The 19,373-nt window shown below is 40.5% G+C and overlaps 1 protein-coding gene across 1 annotated transcript; it reads right to left on the reverse strand.

Annotated features, from left to right (window-relative positions):
- Positions 1–4,697, reverse strand: LOC108273015 (zinc finger protein 585A-like). Its single transcript, XM_017481973.3, has 3 exons — positions 4,595–4,697; positions 4,410–4,504; positions 1–1,994 (listed from the first exon to the last, which is right to left on the reverse strand). The coding sequence occupies exons 2-3, from the start codon at positions 4,476–4,478 to the stop codon at positions 804–806; spliced, it is 1,260 nt and encodes a 419-aa protein (XP_017337462.2). The 5' UTR covers positions 4,479–4,504; positions 4,595–4,697; the 3' UTR covers positions 1–803.
- Between the last annotated feature and the right edge of the window lie 14,676 nt (positions 4,698–19,373).

Genomic DNA, 19,373 nt, shown 5'->3' on the forward strand with positions numbered 1-19,373 from the left:
TGCAATATAGCTGCTGTTTATTGTGTGAAAATACAAAATATACAAACAGAAAAAGCCATAGAACAATAAAAAAAAGAAAGAAAAAAAGTCATCATCTGGTCTGCCATACAGTCACTGTACAGTAATACATGGTAAAATGACTGTATTTACACTTTGCAATAGGAGCCCTTATGACTTATCCTACCTGTTGGATTCTTGAAAAATCCAGACAACGGATGCCACTGTGTCCCGGCCGAGATTTGTTTGTTCTCGTTCACCATCCTCACTGTATGATAGCCCGTGGTTTATGACATGGTCTATGATAGTATCGCTTATTTCATCAGGTACCCTATATCTGGCCCTTCTCTGAACGCCACCATGAATTCTAACTCCTCTCTCCCCCTACCTTGTCCTCGTCCAGGCATTCCTCACACTTGTCCTTGTCCCACTCCTCTACCTTGTCCTGGTACTCATCTTCTCTTTTTGCTGATCTATATTGTTCCTTTTCCACACAAGATCAGCCCAAAGAGGTCATCTTTTACTGTATACCATATGGTCATGCCACTGGAAGAACCTCAATACCTGTGTGTTTCCTAGATGAGAATCAGATGTGATTGATTTATTTGCACAACTTAATTCAGCTGTTTCTCAGTAGCAATGGAATAAAATACAGGGGAGATATACAGTATCAGTACACAGCCATTAATGTCTAAACCACTGGCAACAAAAGTGAGTACAAAAATAACATTATAGTTTTATGCCAGAATGTCTCTTTACAGCCCTTTAAAAAATGAAAAATTAAGATGCATGTTTTTAATTTTCATTCACGTGTCAAGATCTGATGGCTTTATGTTAGAGCACTTGTGTGTCCTTAAAGAACCCGAATGAGTATAGCTCCGTCCACACTGTCCGCACAGGTACGGCTTCTGTCCTGTATGACTTTGCTGGTGTCTACGGAAGGCCCTCTGGTCACGAAAAAATTTCCCACACTGTTCACAGTGATACGGCTTCTCTCCTGTGTGAATACGCTCGTGTACTTGGAGATTACTCAGAGAAGTAAAACTCTTCCCACACTGTCCACAGTAATATGGCTTTACTCCTGTGTGAATGCGCTGGTGTATTTGGAGATTACTCTGACAAGTAAAACTCTTCCCACACTGCGAGCAGTGATACGGCTTCTCTCCTGTGTGAATGCGCTGGTGTATTTGGAGATTACTCTGACAAGTAAAACTCTTCCCACACTGTCCACAGTGATATGGCTTCTCTCCTGTGTGAATGCGCTGGTGAATTTGGAGATGACTCTGACGAGTAAAACTCTTCCCACACTGGGGGCAGTAATACGGCTTCTCCCCTGTGTGAACGCGCTGGTGTTTTTCGAGATTACCCTGGAGAGTAAAACTCTTCCCACACTGTCCACAGTGATACGGCTTCTCTCCTGTGTGAATGCGCTGGTGTATTTGGAGAGTACTCTGGCAAGTAAAACTCTTCCCACACTGTCCACAGTGATACGGCTTCTCTCCTGTGTGAATGCGCTGGTGTATTTGGAGATGACTCTGACGAGTAAAACTCTTCCCACACTGGGGGCAGTAATACGGCTTCTCCCCTGTGTGAATGCGCTGGTGTTTTTCGAGATTACCCTGTAGAGTAAAACTCTTCCCACACTGTCCACAATTATATGGCTTCTCCCCTGTGTGAATGCGCTGGTGTATTTGGAGATTACTCTGACAAGTAAAACTCTTCCCACACTGTCCACAGTGATACGGCTTCTCCCCTGTGTGAATGCGCTGGTGTATTTGGAGATGACTCTGACGAGTAAAACTCTTCCCACACTGTCCACAGTGATACGGCTTCTCCCCTGTGTGAATGCGCTGGTGTGTCTGAAGATGAACCTCTTGACTAAAACTCTTCCCACACTGTCCACAGCGATACGGCTTCTCCCCTGTGTGAATGCGCTGGTGTTTTTGGAGATTACTCTGACGAGTAAAACTCTTCCCACAATCTGAGCAGTGGTACATCTGGAAAACATAACATTATACAAGATGCTTAAATAATTTAAGATTTTGTTCCCGTGTATTTATGGAATTGTTTTTGGAAACATCTCCTACAATACTATAATACGGCCTGGCCACACAATCACCCACCTTTAATGGCTGTAACAGCTTTGTAATTTTAGATTTGTCATGTAATTCAATTGATTGCAGTCCAATTTTACTAATGCCAAAACCAGTGTCACTGATCATTTTTAGGAGCCAAGATGAACAACAATTGACCAAACTTACACATCATTTCTCATCACACAGAAATAGTTAATGTAGATCTTTACGTTTATACAATTTAGAGACTGGCCATACAAATATGATCTTGCTCTGTGCGTCAATGTTTTTTTCAAGCTAAAGCACTGAATGTGTTTAGACTCTGGAAAATCAACATGGAACTTTTTTCCAAATACAACAGATTACAGTATTATTGTAATCTACACACATTCTCTGTTAAAAAATTTTTTCACTATCATTCAGGTGTAAAGTTACAGCTCACCCCACATCCATGCTTCTTAAAATCCCATTACGCTGTATTCCTGGGGACTCGTATGGTGGTCACTAGGTTTGTGTGATATAAATCCGTCCATACAGGATTTTGCTGAGTTTTTTTGCAAATTGTTGCAGCCAAAAAGGATTAATTTCGCTGAGGCTTTTTATTTTCAAAATTTGCAATGCAATCTGGAGTGGGGTTTTTTTTGCTTCTTTTGCAGATAACTGGATAATTAGTGAAAATGTTTTGCATTTCACAAATGCAAATTGGGGGAGTGTCAGAGAATCTGCTTTTTAAATCTGCTGACTCACACATTATTCTTTTGTTTTTGTCTGTGGAAGTAAAATGGACTGGGAATAAATGACACCCATTTAGCACACTTGTCTGAAATTGTGGATATTATCCAAAAGTGGCAGAAAGTTTACAGCACTCTGGTCCTAGAGCTCACATTATGGACATAAATTTGTGCCAAAACAAATAAATTTACCATTTTGCAAACAAACACAATCTGCTTTGCAAAGGAAAACTTGACTCTCAAACAAACAAAGCGATTAGCAAATACAAACTGGAATTTTAGAGAAAACACAGAGGTGTAACAAAAATGCCGCTCATTTTGATGGTTGTATCCCTGGTGTAATGTAATGCAATGCGTGTTGTAATGCTTTGCTCGAGAGACTAGTGTAAATTAACCGATAGCACGGTTGTTGTGTGAATAACAAAGTCCATCTTTTCACATCAAAACCCCGAGACTCTCAGAGAGCTTTTTGCTGAAGAAGATTCCACGACACTATCTAACAAGTTTTACACATTTCCGTCTAATGAACTTTATTTATCTAGCTAACATTTAGCAGGCTTATCTTTTGGTTTGCTAATTTGCTAATTGTATGGAAAATATCTATGAAGTGTAAACAATATGTGTGACTGACATTTGGATATGTTAATGAAGTGTATTCAATATGTAACCAACATTTAGAATTATTACTTAAGCATAATCGTATAATCAGTATTGGTAAAAAACAATCTATATGTATAATCAACAGTTAGAAGCATAATCTAAATCCATAGAACAATGTTTGATCAAGTTATATTCTGAGTGTATTTGAGTTGAATGAACTCTGTGTTTCAGTGCACAACAGTAGTTATTCTGTATTAGCTGTCTCCTGTCTCCACAGCAATAAAAATTGGCAGTAGATATTCGCATGTGTAGGTAAATAACCTTGAGGCAGATTCCAAGTAGGGAGTTAGGACAGGGCCTCTGGAAAGGAGGTAGAGAGGTAGGGGACAACCAATAAAGACAGACAGATGCTCATTGAGGCCTAAGAAGGGAGTCAAGGTCAAGACACACAAGCCTGTGTGAAACCTTTTTTTGTTTTTTTGTAAAAGAAACCTTGTCCTCATGAAACCTTTTCCAGAAAAACAACTAACTGGGCATACTCCACAAATTTAAGCTAACACATAGACATGAATATTTAATTGTGGCAAAAAAGATTGGTCTGTTTTAATGAGGAAAGGAAACCCCACCTACAAAGACTATGCTGTGGAGAAAGGTATATAAAGACATGTTTGTGTATGTATAATTCAAACTTTCTGGAGACTGTCACACTTTATTGATTTTCAATAAAGTTTATTTACTTTTTGACATCTAGTAAACTCTCTGTCTCTGAAGTTTTTGACTTAGGCTAAAAGGTTGATTTTAGTCACGACAATTGTTTCAGAATTTCCAACAGAAACATGCAATGAAATCAGTTCCTTTATTAATAATCTGAAGACCACATAAAGTGTGAGTCCTGACCTGAAGTCTTCTGCTTGTTGTATATAGTGTTGTAAAGGTTACTTAATTATAAATAAGTTCTCAGAGTTTTAAAACTAAAAGAGAAATCAGACACATGAGTAAACTTTACCTTTGAGCCAGTAGCAGCAGGAGTCTGTGGAGATTTTCCTAAAGAGCGGCGTCTGGACTGTGATTTCATTATAAGAGGTGTAAAGAATCAGGACACTGGAAGAAAAATACAGAGATTCATGACTCCAGAATCTCCACTAACCTGTTAACCGAGCAGCTTAGGTGGTAAGTTTCAGATGAACTCACCTTTAGTGGTGTTACGCAGAATATCAGAGATCCGAAGCCCGTGTGGAGAAAGAAGAGCTTCTTCTTCTTCTTCTACTACTTCTTCTTCTTCTTGTTGTTTTAATGGCGGTTGGCAAACCAACTGAAGGTGCATTACCGCCACCTACTGAACTGGAGTGTGGGCAGCAGATTCTCAGGAAAAAAGAAAAACAAAAAACTCATCAAAAGGGCTCATGATTCCCCCCTGCCGTTCTTCTTCCTCTTATTATACGGAAAACTAGACGTTTTTAGTTCTTATATCACTCGAACCTACGTAATAGATGTTTTGATTTCATCTGTTACCTGCTGCAATTGACATTTATCAGTCTTTATCAATATTTTGTATGTATACTATTCTTTCTTTATCATTAAACTAAGAAGCTTTCACTGAACGATGGTGTCAGTAAGACTTCTTCCCGAGCTTGGATGAGAGGAAATCAGCCAGTGCAGGGTCCAAATTCTGGTTCTGTGACTGGTATCAGATGAAGAACTTAACACTGGGCCCAATGGGCCCCAGTCATAGCCCAATAAATACTATATCCTATTTTAATCCTATGTGATATGTGTATGCAGTATTGGTGGATTAGATATAATTAGAAGCGCTTATGAGGCTAAACGTTGCCAACCTGCACAGGGCTTTGAAAGTGAGACTGACTGTCCAGAATTTCATAGAGTTAAGAGCCCATGTACAGTCATTCAGAATTTTAGGAAGAACAGGGACTCAAATAAAAAGTTACAGAAGAACTGAGGCAGTTATTGGCTGCTGTGAACACCACACCAATCTCCAGTGGAGCTTGAGCAGGGTTTCTCCCAAATCAATGTCGTTTGTAGCTCACAGCGTGCATCTCTTCACGTCCACATCATTTCGTCTCTGATGTTTGTGAACATCGTCAGTCCACGGCTTACAAAGTTCAATCCCGAACCATTTGTGCGCTCATGTATATGTAAGGGACACAGGGAAGAGTAGAAGGACACTGACATGACAGCTTTGTTGAATATATTATCTAAAGTAAGACAATTTTTTCTTATGTTGTACAGTTAATGTTTATTGTAAGTACGCTTACTGTATGAAACGTAGCCTTGTTTTTGAAGTGCTTTGGTGAAGTGTGTTTTTTAACTAACTGAGGTAACAGCACATAAGCTGATAGACTGTACATTTCATAAAAATGTTTCCTTTTGTACTGAGAATACTCACTGCTATTAAGTTTGTTATGCTATTATTATGTCGCTGTAGCAGTGTGATCAATAACATAGGATTATTATCATCATTGAATATCATTGGCTACATGAGATACTGGAAGCACTTTTACATGTCTGTAAGTTCGAGGACCGTGACCTTTCACGTGTCTCCTGACCTGCCGGATCACTGCCCTCTTAGTGTTTTAATAAGTGCCCTCTTACCACTGCCAAAGAATCAAGTCTCACAGACATCCCATAAAAAGCACAATGTGTCGTTCATTAATAAATAAAAAATAATGGTAATTGTTGGCAAGACAGTTGAAGCCCAAAGTCATTTGTCCATATTTTGTAGCTAACAACTAACTAACACCCTTTTTGTTCTTTTACAGCTTTTCAAATGGAAAGGAGTGGGACTCCTCTTCCCAGATGGCAGGGAGCTTTGTAAGAAGATGCATCAACTCCAATTCTTACATCTGTCAAATGTTTTAATGATTTTAATAAATGTCACCTGATTTTCTTTCAATTGTTTGTTTATTTGTGAGCATTTTAGTAGAATATTAGCATACAAACAAATTGCATTTTAGAATAACTTTATGGAAAAACATATATACACCACATCTGTTATTTTGTGTTATTTGGTAAAACATTTAGTATGAAGTATTGAGCATCTGTGGGGCATCCTCAAACGGAAGGTGGAGGAGCACAAGGTCTCTAACATCCACCAGTTCCGTGATGTCGTCATGGAGGAGTGGAAGAGGTCTCCAGTGGCAACCTGTGAAGCTCTGGTGAACTCCATGCCCAAGAGGGTTAAGGCAGTGCTGGAAAATAATGGTGGCCACACAAAATATTGACACTTTGGGCCCAATTTGGACATTTTCACTTAGGGGTGTACTCACTTTTGTTGCCAGCGGTTTAGACATTAATGGCTATGTGTTGAGTTATTTTGAGGGGTCAGCAAATTTACACTGTTACACAAGCTGTACACTCACTACTTTACATTGGTAAATGGCACACTTCTATAGCGCTTTTATCCAAATCGCTTTACACTGCGTCTCATTCACACACACCAATGGTAGCAGAGCTGCCATGCTAGGCGCTAACTTGCCATCAGGAGCAACTTGGGGTTCAGTGTCTTGCCCAAGGACACTTCGGCATGTGGAGTCATGCGGGCCGGGAATCGAACCACCAACCCTACGATTAGTGGATAACCCGCTCTACCACCTGATCCACAACAGTGTTGTCACATGAAAAGTTATAATCAAATATTTACAAAAATGTGCGGGGTGTACTCACTTTCGTGAGATACTGTATATGTGTGTGTGTGTGTGTGTGTGTGTGTGTGTGTGTGTGTGTGTGTGTGTGTTTAAATTCACAATATGAACAGCTGTTCACTTTGACTTTAGCCTATAAATCAGGTTTAGAACATGATGTTATCTGTATTGACATACAGTGTGAAAGTATGTGTAAATCTGGCAGTAAAGATCCAATGTTTTGGTCTTGGTTGAGCTTGTGTGTTAAAAGTTCAAGCATTTTATATTTGTGTTAACTGTATGCATTTTGTATCAAAGCAACTAGAAACGTGTTAATTGTACAGCCTATACAGATGGGTGTTGTGCTAACTGTGTTGAGAGTTTAGGAAAATTGTTAAAAATATTGAAAAAATTGACATAGCAATCGTAAATGACCATAACGTAGAGTGAAAAGAGAGGCTGTTGACGAAATTACTGTTTTTAGCTGGTATAGTGTAAGTGAGAACAGGATCCAAGTTGTTTTGCCAATATTGCACAGCATTAAAATCTACCCATAAATGGATAAAAAGTCATTCTTTAATAAGCAAAAACTTGTCCTCAATGACAAATTGCTGCTGTTTAAAAAGAAGAAAGCACTTCAGGATGTGCTGTTATAGGAAAATATTCAGCTCTGGTGTAGTAACAGTAACTCCGCTTCATCACACCACACTCTCACTCAGTATTCCTCTATTACAGAAACATAGACAGTGATTTATTCCTTAGCTATAAATTACCAAATGGTATTATTAGTATTATTATTATTGTAGCATGTTGAGTGTGAAGTAGGGACGGGCGATATCTTATCATTTGCGATATACCGGTAGAAATTCTCCCCACGATAAGAATAAGTCGGCCTGCGATAATAACGATAAAGCCTTGTTGATGACGTATTTCTGTGTGCGACGGTATGCGCCTCATTCGCAGCTCACGTACAGAGTGTAAACGAGTACGGCGGAAGACAGACGTGAAGCTGAGGAGTTTATCGCTAAACGAGCATTTACCTCTACAATCTGGAACTGGTTTGGTTACAGAAAAAAAAAAAAATCAGTTTTACTTTTAGATCAATGTTTGTGTTTCTGAGGCTCTCAAGACTGCATGCAGCTGTCACTTGTAACCAAAAGCAGTGGTTCATGGTACTGTATTTATATCAACACTGATATCATTATCGCAATAAATACCAGAAAATATCGTCATATAGTTTGAAGTCCATATCGCCCATCCCTAGTACATCATCAGTGTCTTAATTGGACAAGAATTCACAGAAGAATTCACATTATTCGCGGTCACTTGCATGCATGTACACATGTGTGCCAGCAGATGGCGCCGCTGTATTAAAGCAGAATAAACCGCTCTTCCTTTTACAGATGGCTTTTGAACACTGGAACACAGTTTGGCTTTGTTTCAGAAAAAGCCCAAACCACATTCTCAGTGTCTCCAATCAGAATAACTGACAAATATCAAACATAAATGGCAGCGGTCTGTTTGTTTGTTTGTTTGTTTGTTTACTTGTAATTGTATGGTGTTTATATTTTTATTTTGCACTGCATTGTCATTGTAAATCATTTTAAGTCTGTTATGCCTGTTGAGCAAAAAAAAAAAAAAAACCCACAATAATTTGCCCACACAATGAAGTTCTATTCTGTTCTAATCTGATCTAAACCATTCGATTCTGTTGTATTCTAATCCAATCCACTGAATCATATTGTACTCTATTTATTCTACTCTGAGCTACTCTGTTCTATTGTATCACATTCTATTCCATTCTATCATATTCTATTTTATCTGGGTCTAATCTGCTCTACTGTATCATATTCTATTCTAGTCTATTCTATTCTATTCTATTCTATTCTATTCTCACTCTCATTCGGTCACATTCAGTAAGATGTGAGATCCTACCAACTCTTTTGAGGACCATAGAGTTTACCAGAATAGGTGTGGAATATTGTATACTGGTGTAGTATAACAATATTATGTAAAGAAGAAAAGTTAGACAATAAAATATTTGCATGATATAATAATAAAAAGTTTATAAAAGTAGTGAACTCCATGCTAGGCATGTTATTATTTTCCACTTTAACTACATTACTAAAACTTCAAGTAAGCTATAATGTTTTGCATTTTGTTGTGAGCTGACTAACGTGCAGAGAGGAATGGAGCTGAACATATTCTAAGTAATCGCGCACACACACACACACACACACACACACACACACACACACACACACACACACACACACACAGTCATTAATGTATGATATATAAAGGAAATATTTTTGTTACTGCTCTGGCTTCAGATCCTTTGGTGGTGGTGGTGGTGGTGGTGGGGGTGGGGGGGTCTGTGTATGTGACCTGAGTGTAGCATCTGACCTCCTGCCCTGTCAAACCCAGCCATGACTGATAACACACATACTACGAGACAGAGAGATAGATATAGAGACAGGGAGAGAGACAAAGAGTGTGTGTGTGTGTGTGTGTGTGTGTGTGTGTGTGTGTGTGTGTGTGTGTGTGTGTGTGTGTGAGGCAGGCATCAGGAAGAAAATTCCTGTGAGGAATCAGTTTACATTGCCACTGATGACATAACTGCACTGCCGCTGTTGTACTGCCATACATCATACTACTACTATTACTGCTACTACTGCTACCACTACTACAGCTGCCACACACACACACACACACACACACACACACACACACACACACACACACACACACACACTCACAGTCAGATTTAAAAGACTGGGTTTGCAGATTAGAGATTTGATCCTGTGTCAACGGAAAGACGAAATTTGACTGCTGTGCTTTATCAGCTCTGAGTTCATGACATACGAGAGAGACAGAGAGAGAGACAGAGACACACAGAGACAGAGAGAGAGAGAGAGAGACAGATAGAGCACTACTGTTTTACATCACAATCACAGAGCCAATAACACAAACAATTAGCTTAATTCATAAAACTCAGCACATCACATTTTATAACACAATTATAACTCTATATATAACACTTTATTATCAATATATCATAATGAGTTCAAAAATAAACTGGCACTGATATCACGGATTCATATGTTTATGTGTCGACAAGCACTGTCCCGGGTTGGGACTGATACATTTACCCCTTTAAACCCACTGTCCCTGGTCGGGACTGATAGATTTACCCTTTTAAACCCACTGTCCCTGGTCGGGACTGATAGATTTACCCCTTTATACCCACTGTCCCTGGTCAGGACTGATACATTTAACCATTTATACCCACTGTCCCTGGTTGGGACTGATAGATTTACCCCTTTATACCCACTGTCCCTGGTCAGGACTGATACATTTACCCCTTTAAATTTTCTAGAAGAGTGGAATGGAGTGTGTGTGTGTGTGTGTGTGTGTGTGTGTGTGTGTGTGTGTGTGTGTGTGTGTGTGTGTGTGTGTGTGTGTGTGTGTGTGCGTTTTGTTTTGGATCTCCAGCAGGGCTGCTTGTGTTTAGGACTTTAACGATGGTCTGGATTTCAAAGGCCTGTTTAGAAATCTGAGATGGCTCTACTGTGCAGACCTAGAATACCTTTACACACACACACACACAAACACACACACACAGAGTGTGCTTCTAAATCACTTGGCTTCAGTAGAGTAAACAAACTTTAGTTTGGCCAGTGATATTTGAGAGCTGAGACAGAGACTGGTGCATACACACATACACACACAAACACACAGAGCCAGAGACACACACTGTCATCTGTCTTACCCCGCTGACCATCCATCAAGCAAGCGGAGTCGACATGTCTGACACACACACTCTCGCTTTTCACACTGCTGCTGCTGCCACACACACACACACACACACACACACACACACACACACACACACTGACACCTGAAGTGGTCTGAAGCAAGAGAAGTGAAAACTTATTGATTAGTCACGCTGGCTGATGTCATCCTGCCATGTTTCATAAACAATGTTGGAGTCATCATCTTAATACCTGTGACTGGTGTGTGTGTGTGTGTGTGTGTGTGTGTGTGTGTGTGTGTGTGTGTGTGTGTGTGTGTGTGAGAGAGAGAGAGAGAGAGAGAGAGAGAGAGAGAGAGGGAGAGAGAGAGTCAAGGGCAGGGTGTTAGAACCATCTCTATAAAACAAAACCCTGCATAATCATTTAATCCACTTCATATTTTTATCGTAACATTTTCCTGAATTTTTACACGGTAGAGGAAAATAAAATGTTTTGCAGAAGAAGACAATGAAGTGGAAGAGAGATTGGAAGAAGAGAGAAATCAGTGATAAATTTTGCTGAAGTGAAAGCTGGCATGGCCTCAGTGGTGAGATGGTGGATGAGTACAAGAATAAAGCTTGCAAATTTCTAACACATTCACAGCACACCTGATTGCTGTGAGTAGATTACAGTTACAAGTTGCATTGATTGTTTTCTTTTTGTTTTATTAACTTCAGGAGCGAGGCATGGCGGTGGTACAGTGGGTAGAATTGTTGCCTCACTGCTCGAGGGTCCTCAGTTCATGTTACTGTCTATATGGAGGTTCTCATGTTCTTCCGGTGGCAGTGTGTTTCCCAAAACATATCAGTATCTGAACTGACTAAGATAAACTGTAGCTGTGTGTGTGAGTGTGAGTGTGAGTGTGTGTGTGTGTGTGTGTGTGTGTGTGTGTGTGTGTGTGTGTGTATGTGCGCATATGATGGGTATTCACCATGACCCTGACCAGGATAAAGCACTTACTGAAAGTGAGTGAGTGATCTCCAACAATCCTTAACTCCTATTGGTCGTCACCAGAACGCTTTGCTTGACGTCATTTGCATAAAGTTAAAGTCTGCTCAACTTTATTACATCATCTGTCCCCGCCCACTAGTGTAGGGTTTCAAATGAAGGTAAAACTATTTGCAATATGTAAGAATATATGAATGGAATCGCTTTGAATGGAAGAGCATGTGTAGCGTTGTGCTCGTGGTGCATTGTCCTCTCCTGTATGTGTGTGTGTGTGTTAGTTCCTGGCTGGCTTCCCTGTAGGGAATCTTTCCACTGCGTGAAACAGAGGCGACAAATTCAAAGTAGATTTTAATCAAATCACACACACACACACACACACACACACACACACACACACACACACACACACACACACACACACACACACTTTATTGTTCCATCGTACTCTCTAGCTTCTCTTTGCATTTCTCAGCATCTGTTGCTCTCTTCCTCTCTCTCTCTTACATTCTCTCTTTCCTTTTTTCTCACTATACTTCTTTTCTTTCCATTTCGATCTCCCATCATCTGTCTCTCTTTCTTCATCTTCTTCTGTCTCTCTTTCTTCATGTTCTTCTGTCTTTCTTTCTTCTTCTCCTGTCTCTCTTTCTTCATCTTCTTCTGTCTCTCTTTCTTCTTCTTCTTCTTCTCTCTCTCTTTCTTATTTTGTCTCTCTTTCTTCATCTTCTTCGGTCTCTCTTTCTTCTTCTGTCTCTCTTTCTTCATCTTCTTTTGTCTCTCTTTCTTCTTCTTCTTCTTCTGTCTCTCTTTCTTCATCTTCTCTGTTCAGTTTTAACTGATATTTTCAGGTGTTTCATAAACAGACACATAGATAAATCAATACGGTTTGTGGTAAATGTAAATGTCTAGTAGCGTGTGTGTGTGTGTGTGTGTGTGTGTGTGTGTGTGTGTGTCTCCACGCTCCAGACTTAAGCCTTGCACGGCTCTTAGTCCGTTAGACTCTTGATTAAGCTGAGCTGCAGAGCAAACCAGAGCGCAGACATCAAAGTGTCTCACCGCTCTGGTCTTCCCTCTGTGCTTCGGCTCCGCTCTGTGTGTGTGTGTGTGTGTGTGTGTGTGCGTGCCCTTTTGTGCTCCATCGAGCCCCTCGGGTGCCAGCATGGTGTCAGAAAGCTGAGGAGGGGCTTCAGTGTGGCAAAAGATCCAAAAACAAGAGGAAAAACACACATATATACATCCAGAATGGCAGCAGGGACATAAATCACAGCGCAGGCCAGATGGAGAACGAACCAGAGAGCCAACGAGTGATGTGGCTAGATTTATAACTGTTTTCAAAACCAAACTTTATCCTTTTTTTTTTCCCACGACTGTGTGACCGAACCACTACATCATCAGACTCGTAGTGATGACACCACTGAGATCAGTGTGATGATCAAACGGCATGAGGGAGCGCCAACAGCCAGACAAAGTGTGAGGGGGAGAGTTGTGTATCCGTATGTGTGTGTGTGTGTGTGTGTGTGTGTGTGTGTGTGTGTGTGTCTCCCTGGGAAAACTTCACATGGTCAAATTTCGACATTTTCTACTATTTAGCAAAGTTCTAAAATCTACAGTAGTTTCCTAAACTGAAATATATTCTCTCTGTCACACATCACCAAAATCAACATTCTAACATTTTACATTCCCACACAAGTAAACATGGAGAAAAATCACAGTTAAAGATTTTATTGTAATTCCACTGAATACTCCGTGCCTACCTCTACAGTTATAACGTTATATGCTGATGGGGAAGCAATGTTAAATCAAGGCAGTGTCAGAAAGTCGCATCCAGACAATTTCACATTTATTTTCTCTTACCGTTGTGGCATCAACGCATAATGTTGGAAGAAAAACCCCATTTTTACCCAAAATTGTCCATCAAACAAGCAGGGTTAAAGGCAGCTTGAAATCAGAGCACCCACTGACTGATTCCTCCACCTTTCATCTGTCACTACTGGCCAGTCAGACCTTTGTGTTTTGGTGGTTAAGGCTCTGAGATCACAGCATCAGCACATCAGCGGGCTCGTAAGCAAAACCCTTAACCCTCCACTCTTCAGCTCAAAAACAAACACAAAAAGGCAAAAAATGATATTTTAGCAGTGCAAACTTGTCAAATATGGAAAAATGTACTAATGTTTCTTATTATGATATTATTATAAATCAAAGATTGGACTATTCATCCTGTTTTTAAAGATATTTTTACTTTAGATCATTTTACTTCATGCAAATAAATGCTTTAAATGAGAAAAAACGATCTGCCAATAGACCAAGACCTTTATTGTCGTCTTATAATAGCAAATATTAGATCAATGTGACTATTTTCTAGATATTTTCACCTGCTAAGATGGCACATGTTGTAGCGTAGTTCTAAAGCAAAGCAATGTTTCGTTTCTGAGCTTATTCCAAGTTGAAGTTGTGCAAGATCAACCTCAAAGCTCTGCGACCTGTCCAATACATTCCTCAATTCAATTCAACTCTCTCAGGATTTCGACTTGGATCCCTAACGAGCAAACCCACAGGTGACCATGGTGAAGAAGAATTCCCCGAGACGACACGAGGAAGAAACCTTGAGTCAAAAATGGAACTTGTTACCCTTCTGAGTCCGGTTCCTCTCAAGGTTTCTTCCTCATATCATCTCAGGGAGTTTTTCCACACCACCGTCTCCACCGGCTCGCTCAATAAAGATAAATTCACACACTTAAAATCTCCATCCTGTGTTTATATGTTTCTGTAAAGCTGCTTAGAGACAATGTCCATTGTTAAAATAACTTATACATATAAAATAGAATTGAATTGAATTGGAACCTGTTGTCTTCTAGGTGACACCAGATTATACGATTATACACTTAGAAGAGTGCAGACAAGCAGTACTTTACTGAGTGTGTTTACAGGATGTTCAGTATGAGCAGATTGTGAATGAGTGTCCTGGGATGAGCCACAGGACCGTCTTTATGATTCCAGCAGCAGCTTTTGGCTCCAAATCTACAGTATCTGGGAGATATTAAACACTGGCTTGGATATAAATAGTTTTTAGGAAGTGGAAATTGTCAGCACGTAAAAGTTGAAGTAGGTTACGCATTCTTTATGTGATTTGCCGAGTCCATATTAAGACTTTTCGTATGTTTGCTCTTCGGTTTGTTTTCACACGTCACGTGATTGCACAAACCAAACAAACAAAAAAACAAACAAACAAAAAAGGTTTGTGTGAGGGGCGTGAAGTGCCAAAAACCTCCTCATAATTACCGTATTCAGCAGGATTGGGCAGAAATACGGCGAATAAGAGAGAAGAAAGGAACGGACAGGGAGATGATGTAGACAGCGAGGCTCTACGGTGAAGTCTGGAAATAATCAACGGCCATCATCGTTTGTGCAATCACATTTTTTGATAAAGAAGAGAGAGACAGAGAGAGAGAGATCAGGCGCCTGCCGGACAGCATAGCAGTCTGTGTGTGTGTGTGTGTGTGTGTGTCTGTGTGTGTGTGTCTGTGTGTGTCAGTAGTGGTGTGTAGAGCAGCAGGATGTCTCTATCTGTGAATTTCACACTTCATTACTCCGGCTCCAGAGCTCAGAGGCTACAACACACACCAGCACAGCCCTGTCTATCTCTCTCTCTCTCTCTTTCTTCTCTCTCACTCTCTCTCTCACTCTCAATCGTTCTCTCCTGACCACACACACACACACACACACACACACACACACACACACACACACACACACACACACAGTATCACAATAATGATCTGAAGGCCAAACCAAGCTCGAATATGTACATGAGTTAGTAAAATACTGATTGACGGGGTGGAAAAGGATAAATAAAGTTATCCTTTTCCTATAAGAGCGAGTCACTAATATTTAATCCTCTTATACCTCAGCAATTTGCCAACTTTCATAGTTACACTGAATGTAACATTTACAGTTACACTAAATCTTATGAAAAGCCAGTGAAACAAGCTACTTCCTGTTCTCAGCCGTTCCCTCACCAGCCTCACTTTTTTTCTCTATCTCTCTTAAAGATAAGACCGAAAAATCGCAGCTTGTCATGTCCACGAGAAACCGCAAAGAAGCGTAAACTCCTCTGTCCTGGACATGTCTGAAAACCTGAAGTTACAGCATCACCTCTGACTCTTACAAAGAACTAACACTGAAGACTCCTTACGTAAATGACACAAAAGCACATTTCTCCTTACAGAAAACGTCACCATGTCAGTTATTACGCAGGTTTTTAATCTGTTTACGTGGAGCGTCCGCCATATGAGTCCCTGTGAATGAGCTGTCGCTATGCTATAGGAACGACATCATATTAGAACGAGTGTGTTAATATTAACCTGTGATGTGCAGCTGCGCTACTGTCAGAGCTGCTCATATAGAAAACAAATCAACACCTCCAGACCAATCAGAATCCAGAATTCAGCAGCACTGTGGTAGAAGGAAATGTACTTGACATTGGTTAACTCTCAATTATTTGAACTTTTATTATGGTTCTAAATACCATGGTACTATTTAGGAATGTATAAATGACTATGACCATAAACTGTTTAGGCTAGGTACATATCGATGCTTAGCTACACTGTTAATAAACAATTATTTTAAAAAAGCCAGCATAAAGATAATGATAACTCTAAGATATAACCGTGGCAACACTCTGAAATTTTTTTAGCCAGTACCGGCTAAATGTTTCATCTAAATGGTTTTTTGGACCTTCATCAACACTTCATCAACCAGAATTTGTCAGGAATTTTAATGCAGCTAATCAAACATTCAATCAGAGAAATGAACGCAGCCATAAAATCATGAAATATGTCATAATTTTTACAGTCATCAGCGTGACTGTTCCAGTTGTCTCGCTAGTTGGTGGAATCTAGACATAATGTAGACATTAAGGATCCTTGAACCATATCCGGGTAAAATACCAGTCTCTGACTGGCTACTGGGTGTCTGTTATTTTCTTATATATCTCATATTATCTTATATTTTCCTATTTCGTAAAATAAACTAGAATCCCAGGTTCTGTCTATAGCAAGATTGATAGATGTGAGTCAATGTGACATTGCCAGTCTAAAAATTCCTCCAGGCTGAAGTTCCGATCTCTTCTTCAGCAGCCCAGAAGCCTGTTTCGCATCACTCCTGGCGTCAGTCTTTGTGATTCCTTTATGCTGCTGTTACCCTGAGATCACGTGGCCTAATAAACTACTGATGACTCTGGAGATAAGACAGAGAGCGAGAGATGGAGAGATGATGGGAGACAAGAGGAGGGAGGTGATAAAGGGTCCTTAGACATGCACACTGCTACTTTGATTAGCGACGGCGACATGCTCGTAACGTCCAGTTAAGCGAGCTGTGAACAGCGCTTTTAGAGTGCGTAAACTTGCATTGGAAAACGAGACAACAGCCAGAGCAGGGTTAAAGTGGAAACTGGTTTATACACACACACAGAATGAAGGGTTTTACACCCCTCTGGGCAGTGGGGGTTGTGGGCTTGGGGTAATAAAGGGGGCTAAACCATCACACTCTTGTAAACTTAATCTACACAGCCTTAATTACTATCTGGCGCCTCTCTCTCTCTCTCTCTCTCTCTCTCTCTCTCTCTCACTCTCTCGCTCTCTCTGCTTGAGCTCCTGCAGACAGGCTTGGAAACGAGATTTGCTCAGTCGGGGCTCCTGGTTGACCGATCAGCATGGAAGAAAATTAACAACACGCACCACCACAGCTACATCTACATGGCCCCCCCTCTCCGTAACACCTCTGTTTGTCTTTGCTTCCCTCCTCTCCTCTAAAGCACTGGAGCCGACTGGTCTTTCTATTAATCAAGCGTTTCCTAGCAGCAAACACACACACACACACACACACACACACACACACACACACACACACACACACACACACACACACACACACACAGTCTCTGTCTGTCCCACTGCTTAGATGATGCAGGTCAGCTATAGCCCGTGTCCAAATCACCACAGACGCAGATCCTCGATGAAGCCAAACTTTCCATCACGTCTTTCCGTCTCTCTTCGCCTTAACTGCTTTGGCTGTGTTTCACTGGAAAACTTCTAGAGTTTTTGCAACCCATATCAATTCAAAGTATATTTACTAGGATAGATGTTTGGGGTAAATCTTCTTTCAGATATAGTTGCATCAGTTTTTGTCCATAAGTAGATGCAACAGTTCTCTCTTAGGGCCTTTTTACTCTTGGCCGTGCACACAGGTTTGGTACCAACACTCAAGTGGCAAAGAAAGGCACTTTTTGAGACCATGTCGGCTGCTCGAAATGCGCTGCTTGCATATACAGTAGATAACAGCAATTACCAGATTTTATGTATTGTTGCCGTTTGAGTTTGAATGCCATCTTCACTTCACTTATCACGTGAGGTGTTTCATCTCTTCTGCTGACCATAACATCCCTTTCCATGCCATCACAAAACCTGGAACTGGAAGTAACTTGACAATAAGTTGAACCAATCACATAATCACACTGCGTTGAGACCGAACAGCTTCCTCGCCTGGTGTGAACCACACCTGGGTTTGATTGACGCGATCCCCAGTCCACCATTTTCAAGAGAAGCAGGGATCAGCTCTCCTACTGGCTCCTGGCCTCAATAGCAGCTATTGACCAAACGTGCCAAACTCTTAGGACCAACTACTCTCAAGTGTGAAAATGACCATAGATTCATAAATTAAGTTTACTTATCAGATGAGTAGCTGAGTGAACCTTTTGCTCAAGAGCCTGACATGGGTCAAGTCGTGGTTCTTGTTTTGTTTCCAGAGCCATTGCTTAATCTGGAACCGTTCTACATCTGTACACCACACAGGAGCAAAATCAGTAAAACTCCTGGTTCCAGCACCAAAATACTGCTAGTTGGAAACGAATAACACCTTGGACTTTATTATTATTATTATTATTATTATTATTATTATTATTATTATTATTATTATTATTATAGATAGATAGATAGATAGATAGATACAGTGAGGGAAAAAAGTATTTGACCCCCTGCTGATTTTGTACGTTTGCCCACTGACAAAGAAATGATCAGTCTATAATTTTAATGGTAGACTTATTTGAACAGTGAAAGACAGAATAACAACAAGAAAATCCAGAAAAACGCATGTCAAAAATGTTACAAATTGATTTGCATTTTAATGAGGGAAATAAGTATTTGACCCCTCTGCAAAACATGACTTAGTACTTGGTGGCAAACCCCTTGTTGGCAATCACAGAGGTCAGACGTTTCTTGTAGTTGGCCACCAGGTTTGCACACATCACAGGAGGGATTTTGTCCCACTCCTCTTTGCAGATCTTCTCCAAGTCATTAAGGTTTCGAGGCTGACGTTTGGCAACTCGAACCTTCAGCTCCCGCCTCAGATTTTCTATGGGATTAAGGTCTGAAGACTGGCTAGGCCACTCCAGGACCTTAATGTGCTTCTTCTTTGTTGCTTTGGCTGTGTGTTTTGGGTCATTGTCATGCTGGAATACAAATCCACGACCCATTTTCAATGCCCTGGCTGAGGGAAGGAGGTTCTCACCCAAGATTTGACGGTACATGGCCCCGTCCA

Source organism: Ictalurus punctatus, chromosome 12 (genome assembly GCF_001660625.3).
Source record: "Ictalurus punctatus breed USDA103 chromosome 12, Coco_2.0, whole genome shotgun sequence".
NCBI lineage: Eukaryota > Metazoa > Chordata > Actinopteri > Siluriformes > Ictaluridae > Ictalurus > Ictalurus punctatus.